The sequence below is a fragment of the Schistocerca serialis genome, chromosome 1, assembly GCF_023864345.2.
Source record: "Schistocerca serialis cubense isolate TAMUIC-IGC-003099 chromosome 1, iqSchSeri2.2, whole genome shotgun sequence".
Taxonomy (NCBI): Eukaryota; Metazoa; Arthropoda; class Insecta; order Orthoptera; family Acrididae; genus Schistocerca; species Schistocerca serialis.
In genome coordinates, this window is record NC_064638.1 from 956,390,142 (window position 1) to 956,413,581 (window position 23,440).

Below are 23,440 nucleotides of genomic sequence, written 5' to 3' on the forward strand. Positions count from 1 at the left end.
AGTCCATGTGCAAGATAGACAACATCAAGGTCGGTGTATACTTAGGAGTGACGTGGTCCCGTGGTTAGCGTGAGCGTCGGTGGAGCTAGAGGTCTTTGGATCAAGTCTTCCCTTGAGTGAAAATTTTACTTTCTTTTTTTTCGCAAAGTTGTGATCTCTCCGGTCGTTCACTGACGTCTCTGTTCACTGTAATAAGTTTAGCGCCTGTGTTTTGTGACCGCACCGCGAAACCGTGCGATTGTTGTTGAAGTCGCGAGCTATATTTGCTGGATTCATATTGCCCACAGAATATATCTCACGTATTTAATGCACTCTCGTCCAAAGTAGTGAACAGTCAACTGCCAGCCAGGGAGCCTCGTTGGCAGGAATAGTCTCTCTTCCGTACGCTGTAGTCGACTGACGTCGTGTGTTTCGATGTTTATTTAGGTGTGGCGTCCCCATACTACGGCGCAGTTACCTCGCATCGGACGGACGGACGGACAGATAATAATTGTCTGAAAATAAAAAATTACACTTTTCAGTCAATGGACGGCTTGAACCAAGAACCTCTTGTTCCGCAGCCGCTCACGCTAACCAAGGGACCACGGCGCTCTTGGGCCCATTTTGTCCTTGATGTTGCCTATCTTGCGCATTGACTACTCAGTTTGTATATTTTGCTTATTTTTTCATAGTTCCACACAACTTCTTCCTGTTTTCTCGATTGATCTGGATTCAGTTTTTCAAGGTCTAGCCACTGTGCGAGCTTATAACTAAATCTGAGGGGGGTGCGATGGGGAGGTTCCCTTGTTAGTACGAAAGAGATCCCGGCTTCGAGTCCCAGTACACCACAATTCTTCACTTGTAGCTGCCTATTCCTTCTAGAGTCCCGATGCAGCTGACATCAATAATTCCTTTCCCTTACTTTCTCCCTCTTCCGCCTTCAATTTACTCAATTTAAATGTAACTATTAGGAAGAACTTTACGGAGGAGTCTATACTGCAGCTCTGTAGAGAAGTGAAACGTGGGCGGTAAGCAGTTCAGGGAAAAAGTAAATAGAAACCTTTCAAATGTGATGCTACGGAAGGATGATGAGATGAGCAAATTGAAGAAAAAATTGTGCGGAGGTACTGAATTGAATTGGGGAACAATTAATTTATAATTTATTATATCATTTGACAAAAATAATGGATCGGCTGAGAGGAATCATCCGGTCGCATCAGGGAACCGTATGGGGTTAATACAGCGCAGAGGGACCAAGGATAGACAACAGCAAGTTCAAGTGGATGTGGGTTGCAGGAGTTATGCACAGATAAACAGGCTTGCAAACGGCGTGGAGAGATGCATGAAACCAGCATTCGGACTGAAAACTACGCTAACACGAGAGTAGAATTTAGTAATTCACTGCGTAAAAGGAAGAAAATGAGCCGGCCGCGGTGGCCAAGCGGTTCTAGGCGCTACGGTCACAGGTTCGAATCCTGCCTCGGGCATGGGTGTGTGTGATGTCCTTAGGTTAGTTAGGTTTAAGAAGTTCTAGGTTCTAGGGGACTGATGACCTCAGATGTTAAGTCCCATAGTGCTCAGAGCCATTTGAAGAAAATGATACCCATTTGTTCACGTTTACTGACTTGTTCCTGGTCCACACCGTACTACTCACCGCTTTCGAAGATACTCTGTGGTTTTCAAGGAATGGAATAGAGCTTCAGAACAACTTTCGTACTGTAATCGTGCTAATTAAACGATTGTGTTGCCCTGGGATACTAAGGCTGCATACCTCACTTACTACTGGAACGTCAGTAATTGCCTGTTAACCTAAGTTACCGAGTGAAGAACACGAAGAAAGAATAGGAGTAATTTTGTTGATGGATGACGAACCTTTATATTGCTATATAAACAGGCTGTATTTGTATGTATTGTGTTCATGCGCAGGATAAATAATTTAATCTAGTCATTTAATAGATAAGAACCGGGTAAGTATGGCCCTCTTGTTTTCAAATAATTGAAATGTTAAATGGGTAGTAATGAAAATGATGTAAGGGGTGTTTACAATAGTGCCACTAACAGTGAACCAGCAGTAAAGCATGTATAGCAATGCAAAGGAACTAACAAGCTCCTTATCATTCAGCGAACGCCACATAAGGGAAAACTCCACGTTAAAGGTCACAGTTCAACGTCCTATCGACAGCGGGTTCACTGGAAATGGCCGTTGCGGACAAGTAACATGTGAAGCAGAAGCAATCATTTCTGCTTTTATACGCAAATTATATTTTGCCTAGACTACCATACAGTTGTTTTTAGCTCCATAAAACGTCAAATACATGTAGATATTTTGTTTGTTTTTGCTCTTGGGAGTTACTGATATAAGTCATAAACATATTCTCATATTCACAATATAAGTGGCAATCGTTTTGCTTCTTACAATCATACAGCAAAAGGAGAATGAATTCATTACAGGTTCTGTCGCTTCTGTGTGTTGATGCCTTCATTAGTTCAAGACTATATTGTTATCCGCGAGTGGAACCATCCATAGTTTATGTAAACTGTAGGAACTTTATACTGTTCACCACAAACAGTGTTCTACGGTGTAATGGAGAGAAAAATTGTTATACGAACTAATTCACTATTTATTCAAATGTGTTAGAAACAGTTCAGTACTCAGAAGGATTGCAGTTCCGTTCAGATAAGAAGATTTTGTTCTCTTTTAATGACCAAATCATATTTTTGTTTTCTGTAGCGTTAGGTTCGACAGGTATTGTCCTACACAGTAGCGTCGGACGATGAATATTTGCACTTCTGCGCGCCTACTTTGCTTCGCTCGTTGCCCTGGCAACCACTCGATTCAGCCAATGGGCGCCCAGCAGGAGAGATAATATCGTTTGAAACGGGGCGCGATCGAAGACACGGCAAATGCTCGCCTCGCGGCTCCTAAACCAGTTCTGTAATTCGGTTTCTGCAGCGAACAGTGTCTGGAGGACGCATCAACATGCAGTCGTGTGGAATGGAACTGATTAAGTACCTTCTCTTCTTCTTCAACCTGTTGTTTACGGTCAGTGTGAATAATCTCTTCTGTTCTTAATACATCCTGATCTGAATGAAATAAGCATTTTTCAGATAGAACCTGTGATTGAGGAAGGTGACATGTTTCTATTCTATTTTACCCTACTTTTTTTTGTAGATCTCGCTTGTATTCGTAGACAGGATGCTCTGAAGTTTTAAAAACACCAGTTAAGAGATTGATTCGAATCTCACCCGCTTGCTAGGTATTGTTGTAGCATTTCACAGTAGTTGACCACATAGCAAAAATTAATGGGAAAGAGGTTCTGTTCTTTGCTTACAGTTTATGATTTAAGTTATTTCTATACGCACTCTGCTTGCATGATTTTTCAATGAAAAAGTTACTTTCATTTTGGCTTTAATTGATTCCGACTTGCGGACCTACCTACAGAAAATTCTATCTACAAATACATTGTCATAAGGAAATATTATTCTTGAAACTCTCTTATTGGGTTCCTTTTAATGCTTACTGTATTAGCTAACACAATGGCTTCACTATTATTTCTAGCTTATGTTTGTTTCACCTCAAAGTAGTTACTTTTAGATTGTATTTACCCGTGCACAGTATTCTTTCTGAGATTGTTTTATATTTAGCCATGCAATAAATAACGGAAGATGTCTTTGCAGTGTTTCGCTGTATAGAAGACTTTGGAAAACACAATGACTCACACGAGAGCAGAACATACGAATAAACATCCAACTTATGTCCTGGGAGTGTTAAGATCCAGTGCCGGTTTGATTACTGTTTATTAAGTCGCTGTTAGTGTAAGCAGCTGTGAAGTGGCCAATAGTAGCAGCTACGATAAATTAAATTTATTGATTCTCACTTTCGTAATAAGCAGTGTCAGGTGCTTCTGCAGTTCAGTTAAGTACAGGTGAAGTACTACAGACAGAAAGTCATATCACGCAGCAGTCATGAAAAACATAATAGCAAGGCTTTCTCTAATCTTCCAACAATAAGACGTGTTATTGCATGACTAAACGAATGCCAATGAGTCACTAGAATCAGTCACATCCATCAAATATCTGGGAGTAAATGTACTGAGCAATTTAATGTGGAACTACCATACAAAATTAATCGTAGTAAAGGCAGAGCGAAAAATTATTACAGAAATCCTAAGGAAGTGTAGTACACCCAAGAAGGGTAGGTAGCTTGTCCCTCTAGGACCCATAACAGATACGATAGATAGAGAGGATCCAAAGAAGAGCGGCTCGTTTCTTCACAGGTTCGTTGAACGATTAGGAAAGCGTCGCGTAGACGCTAATACAATTCCAGTGGCATACGCTACAAGAGAGGCGTTGAGCATCACGGCGTGGCTTACTGCCGAAATTCTGAAAGCGTAAATTCATAGAACAGTCAAAAATACACTTATTCCTTCTACGTGTATCTAGCGAAATGACCATGAAGGTAAATCTGGTGACACTGGAACTGACACGAAGGCTTACCAACAACTGTTCTTCCCGCCCGTCGTTCGGGACTGGAAAAGGCCGGAGGAGAAGGGGGGAGAAATCTCACTGAAATTTTTACGTCATCATAATATAAACATGGTTGTTCTTCTTATTAGAGAAGTTTATTCGCAGAGGTAACCGAAAATACACAATGGTTACTGATTTCGGCGAAATTAAATCACCATCTTCAGATAATTTGTACAGATTTTTTTTTTATTTTTTATTTACACAGCCAATCGATTTCGACCATTGTTAATATTAATTGAACACATCTTATACAGGGTGGTCCACTGATAAAGACCGGGCCAGATATCACCTGAAGTAAGCTTCAAACGAAAAAACTACAAAGGACGAAATACGTCTAGCTTGAATGTGGAAACCAGATGGCGCTATGGTTGGCCCGATAGATGGCGCTGCCATAGGTCAAACGGATATCAACTTCGTTTTTTTAAATAGGAACCCCCATTTTTATTATATATCCGTATGTAAAGAAACATGAATGTTTTAGTTGGACCACTTGTTTCGCTTTGCGATAGATGGCGCTGTGATAGTCACAAACGTGTAAGTACGTGGTATCACGTAACATTCCGCCAGTGCGGACGGTATTTGCTTCGTGATACATTATCGGTGTTAAAATGGACCGTTTACCAATTGCGGAAAATGGCGATGTCGTGTTGATGTATGGCTATTGTGATCAAAATGTCCAACGGGCGTGTGCTATGTATGCTGCTCGGTATCCTGGATGACATCATCCAAGTGTCCGGACCGTTCGCCGGACAGTTACGTTATTCAAGGAAACAGGAAGTGTTCAGCCACATGTGAAACATCAGCCACGACTTGCAACAAATGATGATGCCCAAGTAGGTGTTTTAGCTGCTGTCGCGGCTAATCCGCACAACAGTAGCAAACAAATTGCGCGAGGATCGGGAATCTCAGAAACGTCGGTGTTGAGAATGCTACATCAACATCGTTTGCACTCGTACTATATTTCTATGGACTAGGAATTGCATGGCAACGAATTTGAACGTCGTGTACAGTTCTGCCACTGGGCACAAGAGAAATTACGGGACGATGACAGATTTTTTGCACGTGTTCTATTTAGCGACGAAGCGTCATTCACCAACAGCGGTAACGTAAACCCGCATAATATGCACTTTTGGGCAACGGAAAATCCACGATGGCTGCGACAAGTGGAACATCAGCGACCTTGGCGGGTTAATGTATGACGCGGCACTATGGGAGGAAGGATAATTGGCCCCCATTTTATCGATGTCAATCTAAATGGTGCAATGTATGCTGATTTCCTACGTAATGTTCTACCGATGTTACTACAAGATGTTTCACTACATGACAGAATGGCGACGTACTTCCAACATGATGGATGGCTGGCACATAGCTCGCGTGCAGTTGAAGCGGTATTGAATAGCATATGTCATGACAGGTGGATTGGTCGTCGAAGCACCATACCATGACCCGCACGTTCACCGGATCTGACGTCCCCGGATTTCTTTCTGTGGGGAAAGTTGAAGGATATTTGCTATCGTGATCCACCGACAATGCCTGACAACATGCGACAGCGCATTGTCAATGCATGTGCGAAATTACGAAAGGCGACCTACTCGCTGTTGAGAGGAATGTCGTTACACGTATTGCCACATGCATTGAGGTTGACGGACAATATTTTGAGCATTTGTTGCTGTAACAGCATTCGTTCTCAGAAATAGTAAGTTCACAAAGGTACATGTATCACATTGGAACAACCGAAACAAAATGCTCAAACGTACCTACGATTTGTATTTTAATTTAAAAAACCTACCCGTTACCAATTGTTCGTGTAAAATTGTGAGCCATATGTTTGTGAGTATTACAGCGCCATGTATCACAAAGTGAAAGAAGTGGTCTAACTAAAACATTCATATTTCTTTACGTATTACACGAATATGTAATAAAAAATGGGGGTTCCTATTTTAAAAAAAAAACGCAGTTGATATCCGTTTGACCTACGGCAGCGCCATCTAGCGGGCCAACCATAGCGCCATCTGGTTTACCGCTTCAAGCTAGACAAGTTTCGTTCTTTGTAGTTTTTTCGTTTGACGCTTATTTCGTGAGATACTTAGCCCGGTCACGATCAATGGACCATCCTGTAGAGGCGACATCCATAGTGCCGCCTCTCATACAATTCGAGAATAGTTATGCGAACAGTGCGTAATAGTTACAAATAAAATAGATAATACTTGTACAAGATCTTGTCACGTTGTGTTCATGTTGACATCCGATAGGAGCCTGTCAGATGTCAACAAAGACAGAACATAAAATATTTTATACACGGAATATCTATTTTACTTGTAACTGTGCACCGTTCGCACAAGTATACTTCTATTGTATCACGTGAGGCGTTACTGTGGAATGCCGTCTCTGTGAGCTATGTCCAATTAATGTGAACAGTCGACGAAATAGAATGGCCCCGTAAAAACATTTTTTTATGCAAATGATCTGTAGAAGGCGATTTAATTTCGCAGAAACTAGTGATCATTGGTATTTTTTGCAATATGGGCAAATAAACTTCCGTAATAAGAGCAACAGTCGTGTGTAGATTCTGAGACTGCATCCAATACAGCTGACAGTCTCTGGGAATGATCATAACGTAAGTTAAATTAGGTACTTCCTGCATCGCAATTCTGCTGCATAAAAATGTACTGATGGCCATTAAAATTGCAATATCACAGCTTGTCAGAGGAGGCTTCTAAGCCGGCCGCGGTGGCCGTGCGGTTCTAGGCGCTGCAGTCCGGAACCGTGGGACTGCTACGGTCGCAGGTTCGAATCCTGCCTCGGGCATGGATGTGTGTGATGTCCTTAGGTTAGTTAGGTTTAAGTAGTTCTAAGTTCTAGGGGACTGATGACATAAGATGTTAAGTCGCATAGTGCTCAGAGCCATTTTTGAGGCTTCTATCTTGGAACCTTTAATTCAATGGTCGGAAACTGCAGCCCAAGGGCCACATGCGGTCCGAATCAAGTATTACGGCGGCTCGCGTTCCTAAGGCGTATTATATAATACGAGGAGCGTCTAGTTTCAGAAAATAACGGGAATAAAAGTTACAAAACAAAATACCTTTACTGGTTTTCAAAGTAATCAACATTATCTACAACACACTTCTGACATCGATTGTAAAGCGTTTGGAAACTGTCAAGCAAACGCTTCATGTGGGATAGCTCGAAGCACCGTGGGCATGCGTTGTTGGATATGCGTAACGTTTGGTCCGCAGCTTGTGGTCGTGCGGTAGCGTTCTCGCTTCCCACGCCCGGGTTCTCGGGTTCGATTCCCGGCGGGGTCAGGGATTTTCTCTGCCTCGTGATGACTGGGTGTTGTGTGATGTCCTTCGGTTAGTTAGGTTTAAGTAGTTCTATGTTCTAGGGGACTGATGACCATAGATGTTAAGTCACATAGTGCTCAGAGCCATTTGAGCCAACCCATCCGTAACGTTTGCGAATGTTCTTGAACAGTAGTGCTTATACTATCTTTACTTCTTTTCTTCTGCTGTCATTCTGAGACAGCAGCCGATCATGCGCGAGCATTCGTCGCACTCGTGAAATAGCAAGTTGGAGCGCAACGGAGCAACGCGTTAACATGAAGTTTTGCTTCAAATTAAGGAAAACGGCGACGGAGGCTCATGGAATGATACGACAGGTGTACGGTGTTGAATCAATTTAAACGCTTTAGAGATGGAAAGGACACGGTTTCGAGGATTAGCCGCTTTCGCGTCAACGCGCGCGACCCCAGACAACATCGAACGAGTGCGACGGATGCTTGTCGCTGAGCAGCGGCTGTCGTTGTGAATGAGAGCAGAAGAGTTGAAGATAAACAACGACAATGTGAACTCTGTTGTTTACTAAAATCCGCAGACATTGTGGATATCTAGCAACGCGTGACCACGATGCTTCGAATGGTCCCACAAGAAGCGTTTGCTCCACAGTTTCCCACAGATTCACAACCGATGTTGGAAGCGTGTTGTAGCTAGTAATGATTATTTTGAAGGCTGGTAAAGCTATGTTGTTTGTAGCTGTCGCTTCCTTTATTTTCTGAAACCATTCGCCCAACTTTTCAGACGAATGTAAAACAATAAGGATCTAACAATCAACAGCCGAATTCACAAATATCGAGTAACGTTAAGAGCTTCTGAAGAGTGTAATTTTCCTGCTCAGACACAAATAAAAACCCAGAGACAGTAATATTTCAACATGATCATAATTTCACTTGACTGTTGGTGAATTCTTCCGTGAGAGACGTACAGCTGGCTGCCTACTTCAGTTGCGAAGGGTGAGTAACTCGGCCGCTGTGGGGTTAGATGATGTGAGAGGGGGGAATGTTTTATTGTTTGTCTTCCAGTCCTTGCAACTCACGGGCGTACGCGACTCGAATTACCTCGGCAGAAAATGTTCGTTTGACAATTAGTGAACATGGATTCAGGAAATATCGTTCTTCTGCAACACAACTGCCTCTGCATTCTCATGAAGTAATGCGTGCTATTAACAGGGGATCTTAGATTGATTCCACACGTGTAGATTTCCAGAAGGCTTTGGATACCCTTCCTTACAAGCGGCTTCTAATCAAACTGCGTATCTTTGGAGTATCGTCTCACTTATGCGACTTGACTCGTGACTTCCTGCCAGAAAGGCAGCGGAAAGTCATCGACTAAAACATAAGGTGTGAAAAGTGGCAGTTGAACGTGATAATGATAGGTGTGAAGTCATCGACTTGAGTAATAATGAAAGTCGTTAAAGAGTCTACTAGAGTATTGCTGGATCCTTACCAGATAGAACTGACGGAAGACATCGATAAGGTTCAAGAAAGGACGGCTTGTTTTCTGTAATCGCGAAACAGAGGAGAGAGAGTAACGGATATGGTACACGAGTTGGCGTGATAGTCATTAAAATAAAAGTGTTTCTCGTTGAGAAGAGACTTTTCACGAAATTTTTATTTCCAAGTTAATCCTCCGAATGCGAAAATATTTTGATGGCTTCCAACTACACACGGGGAAATGATTATCGTAATAAAATAAAAGTTTTCGGAGCTCGCACGGAAAGACTGAAGTCTTCGTTTTGGAACGGTTGTCAAATAGTGTGAAAATGGTACGATTAACCCCCTGTCACGCATTTAAATGTGAATTCCAGAGCAGTCACGCAGAGGTAGACTTATTGATCATCTGCTATGGTATAAATTTTGACACGGAATTAACATGGATTCGTGAATGTGTGTTATAGAAGAGATCATTTTCAGATATGGCACGTATTTATAGCAAAGAATATGACATTAAACTACGGCTATTGTAATACAATGCAGAGAGTAGAAGGAAAACGACATTCAAAAAGTTTATTAATAATTTGTGATCGTGTTTCGCATTGCGTAATACTTTTCAATACAAGTACAATTACTGTTATTAATCAATTAACCACACAGACATCACAGCAACACTTCGTCAGGAAATTACAGTGTAACTACTTTGGCCTCACTGAGCGAGGCAGCAATCTGAAACAGAATAGTCGCAACGAAGCGTTCCAAATGGTGCCGTCTTTCCGCGATCTGCACTTTGCGGCCGGCAGCAAACTTACCTTGGCCATACTACACTTAATGTATTTGCGGCTCACAACACACTAATTTAACAACTAAATAAGATCAGTATCAATGTGGTCCGAGGTGCTGCCAAACACAGATAGTATTGGATCTTGAGCAATAAAGTTTGACGACTGCTGCTTTACGTCAAACAAAAAAAAAAAAAAAGTTTTCTATTCAATTTAAAATCATCCCTGTTCGTCGCTAGAGGTAGGAAAGGAATAAAACTGCAGCACTACTTGAAAAAAAAAACTTAAGAGACAAAATGACCATGAAAAAATGGAACTTAACGATTCTTTCTGTTATCTTAACACTGCTATACGGCGTGAGTGCAGGTACACAAAAGCCCTCAATTAAAAATGAAATGAAAGTATTTCTAAATGGTTTGAAATATAAACACATCAAAAAAAGGTTTGCATCGCCCTGGGTCCCAGAACTCCTGAAGATTGTCGTTGACTGTGGATATTGTGTTACAGACATAGTTCCTTTGACTGTTCAGAGATGTCACTAAACCTGCCCAAAGATGTAAACAACCATGCATGAGCAGCTCCTATTAGACAGAAGGTGTCCGATAGCCGACCATTTCCAATCATTCCACCAGGAAGGAGGTACACGACTCGTGTTGTCTGTAGTTCAAACATACCTAGACTGTCAGTACCGTTGTTCGATCGCGTCCGCATTGTTACTTTGTGCCAGGAAGGGCTCTCAACAAGGGAAGTGTTCAGGCATCTCGGAGACAACCAAAGCGATATTGTTCGGACATGGAGGAGATACAGGGAGACAGGAAGATACAGAGAGACAGGAATTGTCGATGATATGCCTCGCTCAGGCCGCTCAAGGGCTACTATTCCAGTGGATGACCGCTATCTATGGATTATGGCTCTGAGGAACCCTGACAGCAACGCCACCATGTTGAATAATGCTTTTCGTGCAGCCACAGGATGCCGTGTAACGACTCAAACTGTGCGCAATAGGCTGCATGATGAGCAGCTTCACTCCCGACGTCGATGGCGAGGTCCATCTTTGCAACCACGACAATGTGCAGCGCGGCACAGATGGGCGCAACAACATGCCGAATGTACCGCTCAGGATTGGCGTCACCTTCTCTTCACCGATGAGTGTCACATATGACTTCAACCAGGCAATCGTCGGAGACGTGTTTGGAGGCAAGCCGGTCAGGTTGAACGTTTTAGACACACTGCCCAGCGACTGCAACAAGGTGGAGGTTCCCTTCTGTTTTGGGGAGGCATTATGTGGGGCAGATGTACGCCGCTGGTGGTCATGGAAGGAGCCGTAAAGTCTTTACGATACGTGAATGCCGTCCTCCGACCGATAGTGCAACCACATCGGCAACATATTGGCGAGGCATTCGTCTTCATGGACGACAGTTCGCACCCCCATCGTGCACATCTTGTGAATGACTTCCTTCAGGACAGCGACATCGTTCGACTAGAGTGGCCAGCATTTTCTCCAAACATGAAGCCTATCGAACACGCCTGGGATAGATTTAAAAGGTCTGTTTATGGCCGACGTGACCCACCAACCACTCTGAGGGATCTACTACGAATCGCCGTTGAGGAGTGGGACAATCTGGACCAACAGTGCCTTGATGAACTTGTGGATAGTATGCCACGACGAATACAGGCATGCATCAATGCAAGTACTACTGGGTATTAGAGGTACCGGTGTGTACAGTAATATAAGCAACGTTAAACGTCTCAGTTTTTCTTCACCCCCAAGGAAAAATAATTCTCATAATTGTTAAGTATAGGCGTGATTAGTAGTTAAACAGCGCCTGGGCGATTGGTTACCCGCTGCGCAGTAATGTACCCGGGTCGCATGCTATGGCATACTCAGTACGATATGTCCGCTACCGCACCACAAAGCTCGTGTTATTCAGCAGAACAACTGGTTGCAGGAATTGCTAGTGACCAGACCAACATATCCTTTACTTGAAACTAACAAAGAAATTTCTCATTAGCCCCTCAATCTCCACCAGTCCTCCACCCACATCAACGAGCTCCAACCCATCCTTCACTTCGAGGGGGTGAAATGCTTAGCACACTGAACTCTCATTCGGGAGGACGACGGTTCAAATCCGAGCCTGACCATCCAGGTTTAGATTTTCTGTGATTTCTCTAAATAGCTCAGGGAAATTCCGGCGTGGTTCCTTTGAGAGGGCACGGCCGATTTCCTTCCCCATTCTTGAATTAATCCGAGTTTGTGCTCCATCTCCAATATACTACTCTTCCTTTCTTCCACCCTTCAATTACGTTTTTTCGAAGAAAAAAGTACGTGTCTTGAGAAAGAAGGTAGACAGTTACAAATAGTAATCCTCTTGCATTACGATCTTCATAGACCTATCTTAAATCAAGCGGACTGTGGCAGATTTATGATAGCCCTTCCCTTTAGAACGAAATAGTAACAATCATTACACGAAAAAAGCAGATTGTTTCAGACAGGTCCAATTTCACAAATCTTTTACGAGAATGAAGACAGGACCTTGAGGTGAATTTTAACATACGTATCGAACTTAAAAAAGAACCTTGGTGCCAATTCAAAGTTGGCGACTCATACGTTGCAGTTACCTAGTTCGCTTGCTCGTTCATTATTCAACATACGTCGGATCTAGATAGTGATCACAAAGCAACAAAAGGTACAGTCTAATTGCAACTGCATAGGATGACTTACTTCGAGAGTAAGGCACTGCACCCCGTACAGCTCAAAGCATTTCACGATGGCGCCAGCAGTTTCAAGAAAATGATTTTCCATTTCTGCATTTGGATGAACGGCAACTGGCATATTCCATCTCCCTACATTTCCGGAAAAGCGTTTGACTCAGTGCCTCACTGCAGACTTTTAACGAAAGTACGAAATAGCTTCTCAGATATGTGAGTGGCTCTAAAACTTCTTAAGTAATAGAACCTAATACTTTGTCCTCGACGACGTCTGTTCATCAGAGACAAGGGTATCGTCAGGAGTGCCCCAAGTAAGTGTGATAGGGACGTGTGATAGGACCGCTATCATTTTCTATGTTCATAAGTGATCTGTCGGAGAGGGTGAGCGGCAATCTGAGACAGTTTGCTGGTGGTGCGTTGGTGTATTGTAAGGTGTCGTCTTTAAGTGATTATAAGAGGATACGAGATGCCTTAGATAAAATTTCTAATATGTGTGATGAATGGCAGCTTGCTCTAAACCTAAAAATATGAGTTAATGGGGATGAGAAGGAAAAGCAATCCTGTAATGTCGGAATAAAGTACTAGTGGTGTGTTGCTTGACACAATCACATTGATTAAATATCCAGGCGTAACGTTACAAAGGGATATGAAATGGAACGAGCACGTGAGATTGGTAGCAGGGAAATCGAATGGTAGACTTCGGTTAACTGGGAGAATTCTAGGACAGTGGCGCTGTCGTTACTGACATGGCGCTTTCTTGAGTACCGCTCGAGTCTTGGGATCCTCATCAGATAGGATTAAAAGAAGACATCGGAGCAACTAACCAATTCAGAGGCGTGCTGCTAGTTTTGTTACCATTAGATTTGATTAATACGTCATCATTACGGAGGTGTTTCGTGGACTCAAATAAGAATCCCTTGAGGGAAGATGACATTCTTTTCGGGAAACACCGTTGAGAAAATTCAGGGAGCAGACATTTGTTATTGATTTCAGAATGATCCTACTGCCGCAAATGTATATTTCGCTTAAGAACCACGAAGAGAGAAATTAGGGCTGGTACTGAGCGTATAGACCAGTGGTCGTCAAACTGTGGCCCACGGGTCGCATGCGTCCCGAATCACGTATTCGTGCAGTCCGCGTTTCTCAGCCGTACTAACACGCACCTAGAAACTAACAGCCGAGTCCAAAAACGTCAACTAACGTCAGGACCTTCTTCGGAGTCTTGTTTTCCGCACAGCAACAAAGAAAAATATTTACAGGGACCGTTACATTTTTAAGACGTGCATATTTTTAATTGTCGTTGCTGAATTTGGCCATGAGATAAGTAAATGTGGCCGATTAACTCAGGAGTAGAAGGGTGAGTGATTTATTGTTTATCATCTGGTACTGACAACACACGAGCCTGCGTGACTCGTACCGGTATTATGTCTATAATTTGTTTTGGTATCAATTTTGACACAGCAGTAACAGGGAATCGCGAGTGCGCACTACAGAGGTTATCTTCAAATGTGGTACTTACCTGTAGCAAGCAACTTCAAATTAATTAAAGCTGTTTTAATATAATGCAATGAGTAGAAGAAAAACAACATTAAAGAATTTATCAAACTTTCGTGATGGTGTCTCATATTCAATACCGCGTTTAATTATGGGTACAAATACTACACTCCTGGAAATGGAAAAAAGAACACATTGACACCGGTGTGTCAGACCCACCATACTTGCTCCGGACACTGCGAGAGGGCTGTACAAGCAATGATCACACGCACGACACAGCGGACACACCAGGAACCGCGGTGTTGGCCGTCGAATGGCGCTAGCTGCGCAGCATTTGTGCACCGCCGCCGTCAGTGTCAGCCAGTTTGCCGTGGCATACGGAGCTCCATCGCAGTCTTTAACACTGGTAGCATGCCGCGACAGCGTGGACGTGAACCGTATGTGCAGTTGACGGACTTTGAGCGAGGGCGTATAGTGGGCATGCGGGAGGCCGGGTGGACGTACCGCCGAATTGCTCAACACGTGGGGCGTGAGGTCTCCACAGTACATCGATGTTGTCGCCAGTGGTCGGCGGAAGGTGCACGTGCCCGTCGACCTGGGACCGGACCGCAGCGACGCACGGATGCACGCCAAGACCGTAGGATCCTACGCAGTGCCGTAGGGGACCGCACCGCCACTTCCCAGCAAATTAGGGACACTGTTGCTCCTGGGGTATCGGCGAGGACCATTCGCAACCGTCCCCATGAAGCTGGGCTACGGTCCCGCACACCGTTAGGCCGTCTTCCGCTCACGCCCCAACATCGTGCAGCCCGCCTCCAGTGGTGTCGCGACAGGCGTGAATGGAGGGACGAACGGAGACGTGTCGTCTTCAGCGATGAGAGTCGCTTCTGCCTTGGTGCCAATGATGGTCGTATGCGTGTTTGGCGCCGTGCAGGTGAGCGCCACAATCAGGACTGCATACGACCGAGGCACACAGGGCCAACACCCGGCATCATGGTGTGGGGAACGATCTCCTACACTGGCCGTACACCACTGGTGATCGTCGAGGGGACACTGAATAGTGCACGGTACGTCCGCATGTATCCCGTGCCACCCAACGTGCTCTAGAAGGTGTAAGTCAACTACCCTGGCCAGCAAGATCTCCGGATCTGTCCCCCATTGAGCATGTTTGGGACTGGATGAAGCGTCGTCTCACGCGGTCTGCACGTCCAGTACGAACGCTGGTCCAACTGAGGCGCCAGGTGGAAATGGCATGGCAAGCCGTTCCACAAGACTACATCCAGCATCTCTACGATCGTCTCCATGGGAGAATAGCAGCCTGAATTGCTGCGAAAGGTGGATATACACTGTACTAGTGCCGACATTGTGCATGCTCTGTTGCCCGTGTCTATGTGCCTGTGGTTCTGTCAGTGTGATCATGTGATGTATCTGACCCCAGGAATGTGTCAATAAAGTTTCCCCTTCCTGGGACAATGAATTCACGGTGTTCTTATTTCAATTTCCAGGAGTGTATTATCAACGAAAGTCATCACACTCGTGGTAAAGTAAACAACACTTCAACGCGCAATTATAGAATCACAACTGTTATATCGCTGAGATTGGCAGCAGTTTGAAACAGTCTACACGAAGTGTTCCGAGTGGTGCTGACATGAAGTGATCAGTACTTCAGGGACGGCGACCGACTTATCACGCCCTTACTGTAGCTAATCTGTTGGGGATCATCTGTGTTATTAATTGTAAGCAACTACTCCGGAGCCCAATACCAGTAACCATTATCTAACGGCTTCCAAGGCAAAAATTGATTTAAAAATTCCGCGTAATTACTGACCAACTTTAAAAAAAATTAATACGTTATCATAATCTTGAAATAGTGAAGGCAGCAGAGGGTCAAGTAGCTAAAAAGACGAGGGCTAGTAGAAATCCTTGGGTAACTGAAGAAATATTGAATTTAATTGATGAAAGGAGAAAATACAAAAATGCACAAAATGAAATAGGCAGAAAGGAATAGAAACTACTCAAAAATGAGATTGACAGGAAGTGCAAAATCGCTAAGCAGGTATGGCTAGAGGACAAATGTAAGGATGTAGAGGCATATTTCACTAGGGGTAAGATAGATAATGCCTACAGGTAAATTAAAGAGACCTTTGGAGAAAAGAGAACCACTTGCATGAATATCAAGAGCACAGATGGAAACACAGTTCTAAGCAAAAAATGGAAAGCAGAAAGGTGGAAGGAGTATATAGAGGGTCTATACAAGGACGATGTAATTGAGGACAATGGAAATGGAAAAGGATGCAGATGAAGATGAAATGGGAGATATGATACTGCGTGAAGAGTTTGACAGAGCACAAAAAGACCTAATTCGAAACAAGGCCCCGGGAGTAGACAACATTCCATTGGAATAACTGACATCCTTGGGAAGCCAGGCCCTGACAAAACTCTACCATCTGGTGAGCAAGATGTATGAGACAGGCGAAATACCCTCAGACTTCAAGAAGAATACAATAATTCCAATTCCGAAGAGAGCAGGTACTGACGGATGTGAAAATTGCCGAACTACCATTTTAATAAGTCACGATTGCAAAATCCTAACACGAATCTTTACAGAAGAATGGAATAACTGGTAGAAGCCGACCTCGGGAAGATCAGTTTGGATTCAGGAGAAACGTAGGAACACGAAGCGATACTGACCCAACGCCTTCTCATAGATACGTTAAGGAAAGGCAGACTGGTTTTATAGCATTTCTAGACTTACAGAAAGCTTTTGACATTGTTGACTGGAATAATCTCTTTCAAATTCTGAAGGTGGCAGGGGTAAAATACAGGAAGCGAAAGGCTATTTACAATTTGTACAGAAACCAGATGGCAGTTATAAGAGTCGAGGGGCATGAAAGGGAAGTAGTGGTTGGGAATGGAGTGAGACGGGGTTGCAGCCCCGATGTTATTCAATCTGTAAATTGAGCAAGCAGTAAAGGAAACAAAAGAAAAATTCGAAGTAGGAATTAAAATCCTTGGAGAAGAAATAAAAACTTTGAGGTTCGCCGATGACATTGTAATTCTGTCAGAGACAGCAAAGAACCTAGAAGAGCAGTTGAACGGAATGGACAGTGCCTTGAAAGGAGGATATAAGATGAACATCAACAAAAGCAAAACGAGGATAATGGAATGTAGTCGAATTAAGTCGGGTGATGCTGAGGGAATTAGATTAGGTAATGAGACATTTAAAATAGTAAATGAGTTTTGCTATTTGGGGAGCAAAATAACTGATGATGGTCGAAGTAGAGAGGGTATAAAATGTAGAATGGCAATGGCAAGGAAAGCGTTTCTGAAGAAGAGAAATTGGTTAACATCGAGTATAGATTTAGGTATCAGGAAGAAGTTTCTGAAAGTATTTGTATGGAGTGTAGCCATGTATGGAAGTGAAACATGGACGATAAATAGTGTGGACAAGAAGAGAATAAAAGCTTTCGAAATATGGTGCTACAGAAGAATGCTAAAGATTAGATGGGTAGATCACATAACTAATGAGGAGGTATTGAATAGAACTGGGGAGAAGAGAAATTTGTTGCACAACTAGACTAGAAGAAGGGATCGGTTGGTAGAACATGTTCTGAGGCATCAAGGGATCACCAATTTAGTATTAGAGGGCAGCGTGGAGGGTAAAAATCGTAGAGGGAGACCAAGAGATGAATACACTAAGCAGATTCAGAAGGATGTAGGTTGCAGTAGGTACTGGGAGATGAAGAAGCTTGCACAGGATAGAGTAGCATGGAGAGCTGCATCAAACCACTCTTTGGACTGAAGACCTTAGCCGAGCGCCCTGAGGCGCTGCAGTCATGGACTGTGCGGCTGGTTCCGGTGGAGGTTCGAGTCCTCCCTCGTGCATGTGTGTGTGTGTTTATCCTTAGGATAATTTAGGTTAAGTAGTGTGTAAGCTTAAGGACTGATGACCTTAGCAGTTCAGTCCCATAAAAAAAAGAGAAGATCACAACAACAACAACAACAACAACAACATCATAACCTACTCAGTAAGAGGCATAATCTTATGTTAGACGTTTAACACAATAAGACTAGTATGATAGTTGGAAAGAGTGTGTTTTTGTTGAAGCAACGTTAAGTACTAGCGTGACAATACCAGGAATATTTTCAACCAGTGTTTGAGAACGAGAACACTTAGCGACTTCCAGCAAACTTCAGACATAATTTCAAGTTTTTATGAAATTTTTTATCGGCGATATCCCCCTTCCCCACAACCCCACAAAATAATGAAAGTAGCGAAAGGAAAAAGTTCATCGCCATCTACATTTTCGTTGTTCACCCAGTAAAATTGCCGCAGCGGGCATGACGTTTTAATTTACTACTTCTTTACAATTATTCGCAACAAATTTCGCAGGCAGTATCCGGAGATGCCGCTGAATGTACCTGTAAAATTTTATCACATGTACGACACATAATTCAGTTGAAATGATGTCATAAACACTGAGATGCGGCCGGCCAGAGTGGCCGAGCGGTTCTAGGCGCTACAGTCTGGAGCCGCGTTACCGCTCCGGTCGCAGGTTCGAATCCTGCCTCGGGCATGGATGTGTGTCCTGTCCTTAGGTTAGTTATGTTTAAGTAGTTCTAAGTTCTAGGGGACTGATGACCACAGTAGTTAAGTCCCATAGTGCTCAGAGCCATGTGAACCATTTTGAACCACTGAGATGCGTGAATAACTTCCTTTTGCTAAAAATGGAGTGCAACATGGCCAGTGTTGCGCTTCCACAAACGTTCATCATAATTGCAAACCTTTTCCAAAGTTTTTCCAGCTTATGCGCTTAAAGTCAAATATTTAACACATTTTTACAGTAATCGGACATCTGAAACTACAGGGGAGTTCACGTCTGTAAGGAATGGTGAGCTTTTGGTAATATATTAATTTACGTAGATTACCAGTTAATAATATGATCCGTATATACGTTGATCAGCCAGATCATTATGACCACCTTCCTACTACAAACCCCTACAGGCAATATCAGAGTCATCTGGTAAGAAATGACTGCTATGACTGCTAGACAGACAAAGCACAGAGCACGTAATGTCAGTGAGCGTGATGTCCCTGTGAAGAATGGGGAAGGCGAGTCATTTATCTGAATTTGACCGAGGGTAGATTGCGATGGCCCAGAGGCTCAATACAAGCATTTCGGAAACATCTCGGCTTGTCGAGTGTTCGAGGTGTGCCGTGGTGAGTGTCTTCAACATGTGGCGAAACCAAAGTGAAACTATGTCCAGATGTCGTGGGGTTGGGTCACTCCTCATTACAGATGTCGGACATCGCAGGCTGGGAAGACTGGTAAAATAGGACAGGCGCCGAACTGTGGCTGAACTAACATCATTTTTCAATGTTGGACGTCTGAACACACAGTACACTGAACACTCCTAACGGTGGGACTCCGCATCCACCGTCCCATGAATGTGCCGTTGCTCGCCGGCAAGGGTGGCCGAGCGGTTCTCGGCGCTTCAGTCTGGAACCGCGTGACCGCAACGGTCGTAGATTCGAATCCTGTCTCGGGCATGGATGTGTATGATGTCCTTAGGTTAGTTAGGTTTAAGTAGTTCTAAGTTCTAGGGGACTGCTGACCTGTTAAGTCCCATAGTAATCCGAGCCATTTGAACCATTTTTGTGCCATTGTTAGCACCATGGCATCGGTAACTACATCTGGAATGGGCAAGTGAGCATCGGCACTGGACGTTTACGTAGTGGCAGAGCGTTGCAAGGTCTGATAAATACTGATACCTTCTTCATGATGCCAATGGAAAGCGCGATTCCGTCGTCTTCCAAGGGAACAACTTCTTGACACCTATACCATCGACGGAGACAAGTTTCGCGGCGGCTCCATTATGCTCTGTGGAACATTCACGTGGGCATCATTGGGTCCAGTGGAGTTCGTGCAAGGCACTATGACGGTCAAGGGTATCGTACACTGGTTGCAGACCACGTACATCCCTTCATGACGATCATGTTTCCCAATGGCAGTAGCATTTTTCAACAAGATAATGCACCTTGTCAAAAGGCCAGGAGTGTGTTAGAGTGAGTCGAGTAACACAGTGGCTAGTTTAAATTGATGTGCTGGCCCTTCAAATCGTCATCTCTGAACCCCACCGAACAGATCTGTGATGTGATTGAAAGTTGCGTCAGAGTTTATCGCCCCCCTCTCCGGAATTTAAGGGAATTAGGTGACTTGTGTGTGCAGATGTGGTGTCAACTCCCTCCAAGGACCTTCCAAGGCCCCCTTGCCGCCATGCCACGACGCGTCGCCGCTGTTACCCGTGCAAAAGGTGGACATGCCAGCAGTTAGGTAGGTAGTCATAACGCTCCGTCTGATCAGTGTTTGCTGCCCGAGGTATCGCCCCACAGTGTCAAAATTGGCTCTTGAGCAAAAATGTTTGGCGACCACTGGTATACAGACACTTTGTTTTTCCTCGCTTTCTATGCGAGTAGAACAGAAAAGGGAATGACTAGTTGTGGTACAAGGTAACCTGCAGGACGCACCGTATGGTAGCTAGCGGAGTACGTATGAAGATGTAGATATTGATATAAGGAGACATCATTTTGTTGCTATGCTATCGACATCTTTAGGTAATGCACATTGGATGGCGAGCGAGTTAGCTACGGCAGGGAGTTCCCTCCCAGCAACCACCAGAAGCAGCAATTTACAAAAAATGGTTCAAATGGCTCTGAGCACTATGGGACTTAACATTTATGGTCATCAGTCCCCTAGAACTTAGAACTACTTAAACCTAACTGACCTAAGAACATCACACACATTCATGCCCGAGGCAGGATTCGAACCTGCGACCGTAGCGGTCACGCGGTTCCAGACTGAAGCGCCTACAACCGCACGGCCACACCGGCCAGCAGCAATTTACACTTGTCGCCGTGACAGAGTATTAGTTTTGACGCATAAGTGAAAATTCTGGCAAAGTTTCTATCTTTAGGCATGTAGAAGATATATTCTTGTGAAATCGGAGGTATCTTTTCGAAAGGCCCTGCATATGTCCGGAAACAGATAAAATTTTCATAATCTTTACTGTTTTTATGATTATGGCCTCCTACATCTAGTAACACGTTTCAAAATTTACAATCACGTTTCGGGTGCTGTCATCATCAGATGAAAGCAGACTTTGTTACAGAGTGTTTAGGGTAAGTTTCAGTAAAACTTGTACCTCAATGGGCTATTGGTTTTATTGAAACAGATACCGACATTGCTTTCCGTAAAATTTCCTGATAGATTAAGAGTATGTAAGAAAAGAAACCTCTCTGGTATGTACTGGCAGTAATTTTTCTTTAAATTGTCTGTATTTGCTTAGAAATGAGATTAATAAACAGTGCTTCTTCGTGAAGTAAATTAAACTTAATATATACTCACAAAATTGAAATACTTTTCGCGTTAGACTTGCAGCTTTGAATTAAGGTGAAATAAAATTTCTTCATAGTCAATAACTTAAAATGTTTTTCTCTTCCAAAGTGGAAAAAATCTGAAAGGAAAGAAAGTGTGAAATTAAAGTCTTCTTGACTAGTTGACTATTATAAATACAATTTTTGTTAGAAACTTGTTGCAACTGATTAAAATGTTAACAGAAAGGAAAATTTGAATGATAACTGAGTCTTCTAGCGCAGGCATAAATCTAGGTCACAGCTTTTTTTATGTATTCAGGTTGTTAACTTAAAATTCCTTTTCAAATTAGACTAGCATTATGTATGCTCTGCAAGTGAAATTCTCTAATTTTAGAAATTATTTGAAAGCAAGATTAATGTTAAGATTACAATTGACATGTGTCTTTGTACCTGGATCCATATGCCTGCATTTATCTATAATCTGTATTTTGTTCCCAGTTTCGGTTTATCAGTATTTTCCATCTTTCTTTCCTTACGTGGCCTTGGAAACCTTTACACGTTGTTTAACTATTCTTAGTACACACGATATGTTATCACAAATTAACCATGTTAACATTCACTCTTTCGCTCACGGGAAGGCTCGAATGTCGAAGCAAATCAGCTTCCTGTTCGACAGGTTTTATGGCTGCTCATTTAGCTTATTTGCATAGTGCTGTGTCGTCATTTCGAAACGTCTACGGTTTTCTAAATTTCAGCCATTCTGTGTATTGTGGTGTCTCTTACATGGCGGTACCGAATGGGTTGTGCTATTGGTGAAACCTGGGCCGTAGCTCTGCGGTGGGTAAAAGATCATTGATGAAGATGTTGCGATAGAGCGTACGTCCGGTTATACACTCGTCAGAGAGAGTTTTCATTACAGTCTTCCAGTAGATATTCAAACTTTTAAACTGAATGTTCGAGTTTACACGTTTAAATGAAGATAAAATTTTGGTAATACTCTTTGTACTGTGATTCCTTCCTGTTTCCATTTTCCCGACTAACTGCCAAATATATTTAATAGAGTTGGTTTTGGCCAAATATAATTCATTTTCTCCTGACATGCCCTATTCTTCCTCTAAGGACTCTGCTCTGTCCAGAGGGCCTGTGGGAGTATGAAGTATGTTTTTCACAAGGAGTAGTTTTGATTCGTATTCGACGTCAACCAGGTTTAGCCTGCCTTCTTTCGCTGGAAGCGTTAAGTGTTTTCTGGCTAGGCGGAGGAGCATATAGTGGAAACGTATCAACGCTCCTCTTCTTATTTTCTACACCATTTATTTGCGTTCTTGTTCAGGAATTCACTGATTCTGTTTCTGAAAAGAACGCCTAGTATTTCTATTTTGTTGCATTCCGTGTAAGGATAACTGCCTAGGTGTAGGTGATTCGTTATGCAGAGTAGTTTGCTTTTCTTCACATTAATAACTGCTTCACATACCAAAATCTGGTTAGTTCGTACAACTTCAGTGTCATTTTTCACTATTGTGGTTACGTCATGTAAAGCTACAGTTTACAATTTTTTGTATTAAATATGACTATTAATAGCTCTAAGGATTTTATAAATAAAGCAGCAGACAACGGACATCCTTGTCTGACAGATATTTGCACTGGACGTCCTATTATTAGGTAATCGTTCATTTGGATCCTTGAAATAATTTTTATATGTATCGATAAGAATGTATTATTGATTACGGGAAGATAAAGTGAAGTATCAGATGCCTCAAAAATCATGAGTCACTTTGTCAAACGCACGATCTAAAGCAATACTGAGGG

The 23,440-nt window shown here is 43.1% G+C and overlaps 1 protein-coding gene across 1 annotated transcript in view; it reads left to right on the top strand.

Moving 5' to 3' along the window:
* Positions 1-2,898: 2,898 nt before the first annotated feature.
* Positions 2,899-23,440, top strand: part of LOC126458586 (23 kDa integral membrane protein-like) — a 53,570-nt gene continuing 33,028 nt past the window's right edge. Inside the window, exon 1 of the mRNA XM_050095727.1 lies at positions 2,899-3,022. Coding sequence (XP_049951684.1) covers positions 2,960-3,022 — 63 coding nt within the window. The 5' untranslated portion in view covers positions 2,899-2,959. The remainder of the gene's footprint in view (positions 3,023-23,440) is intronic.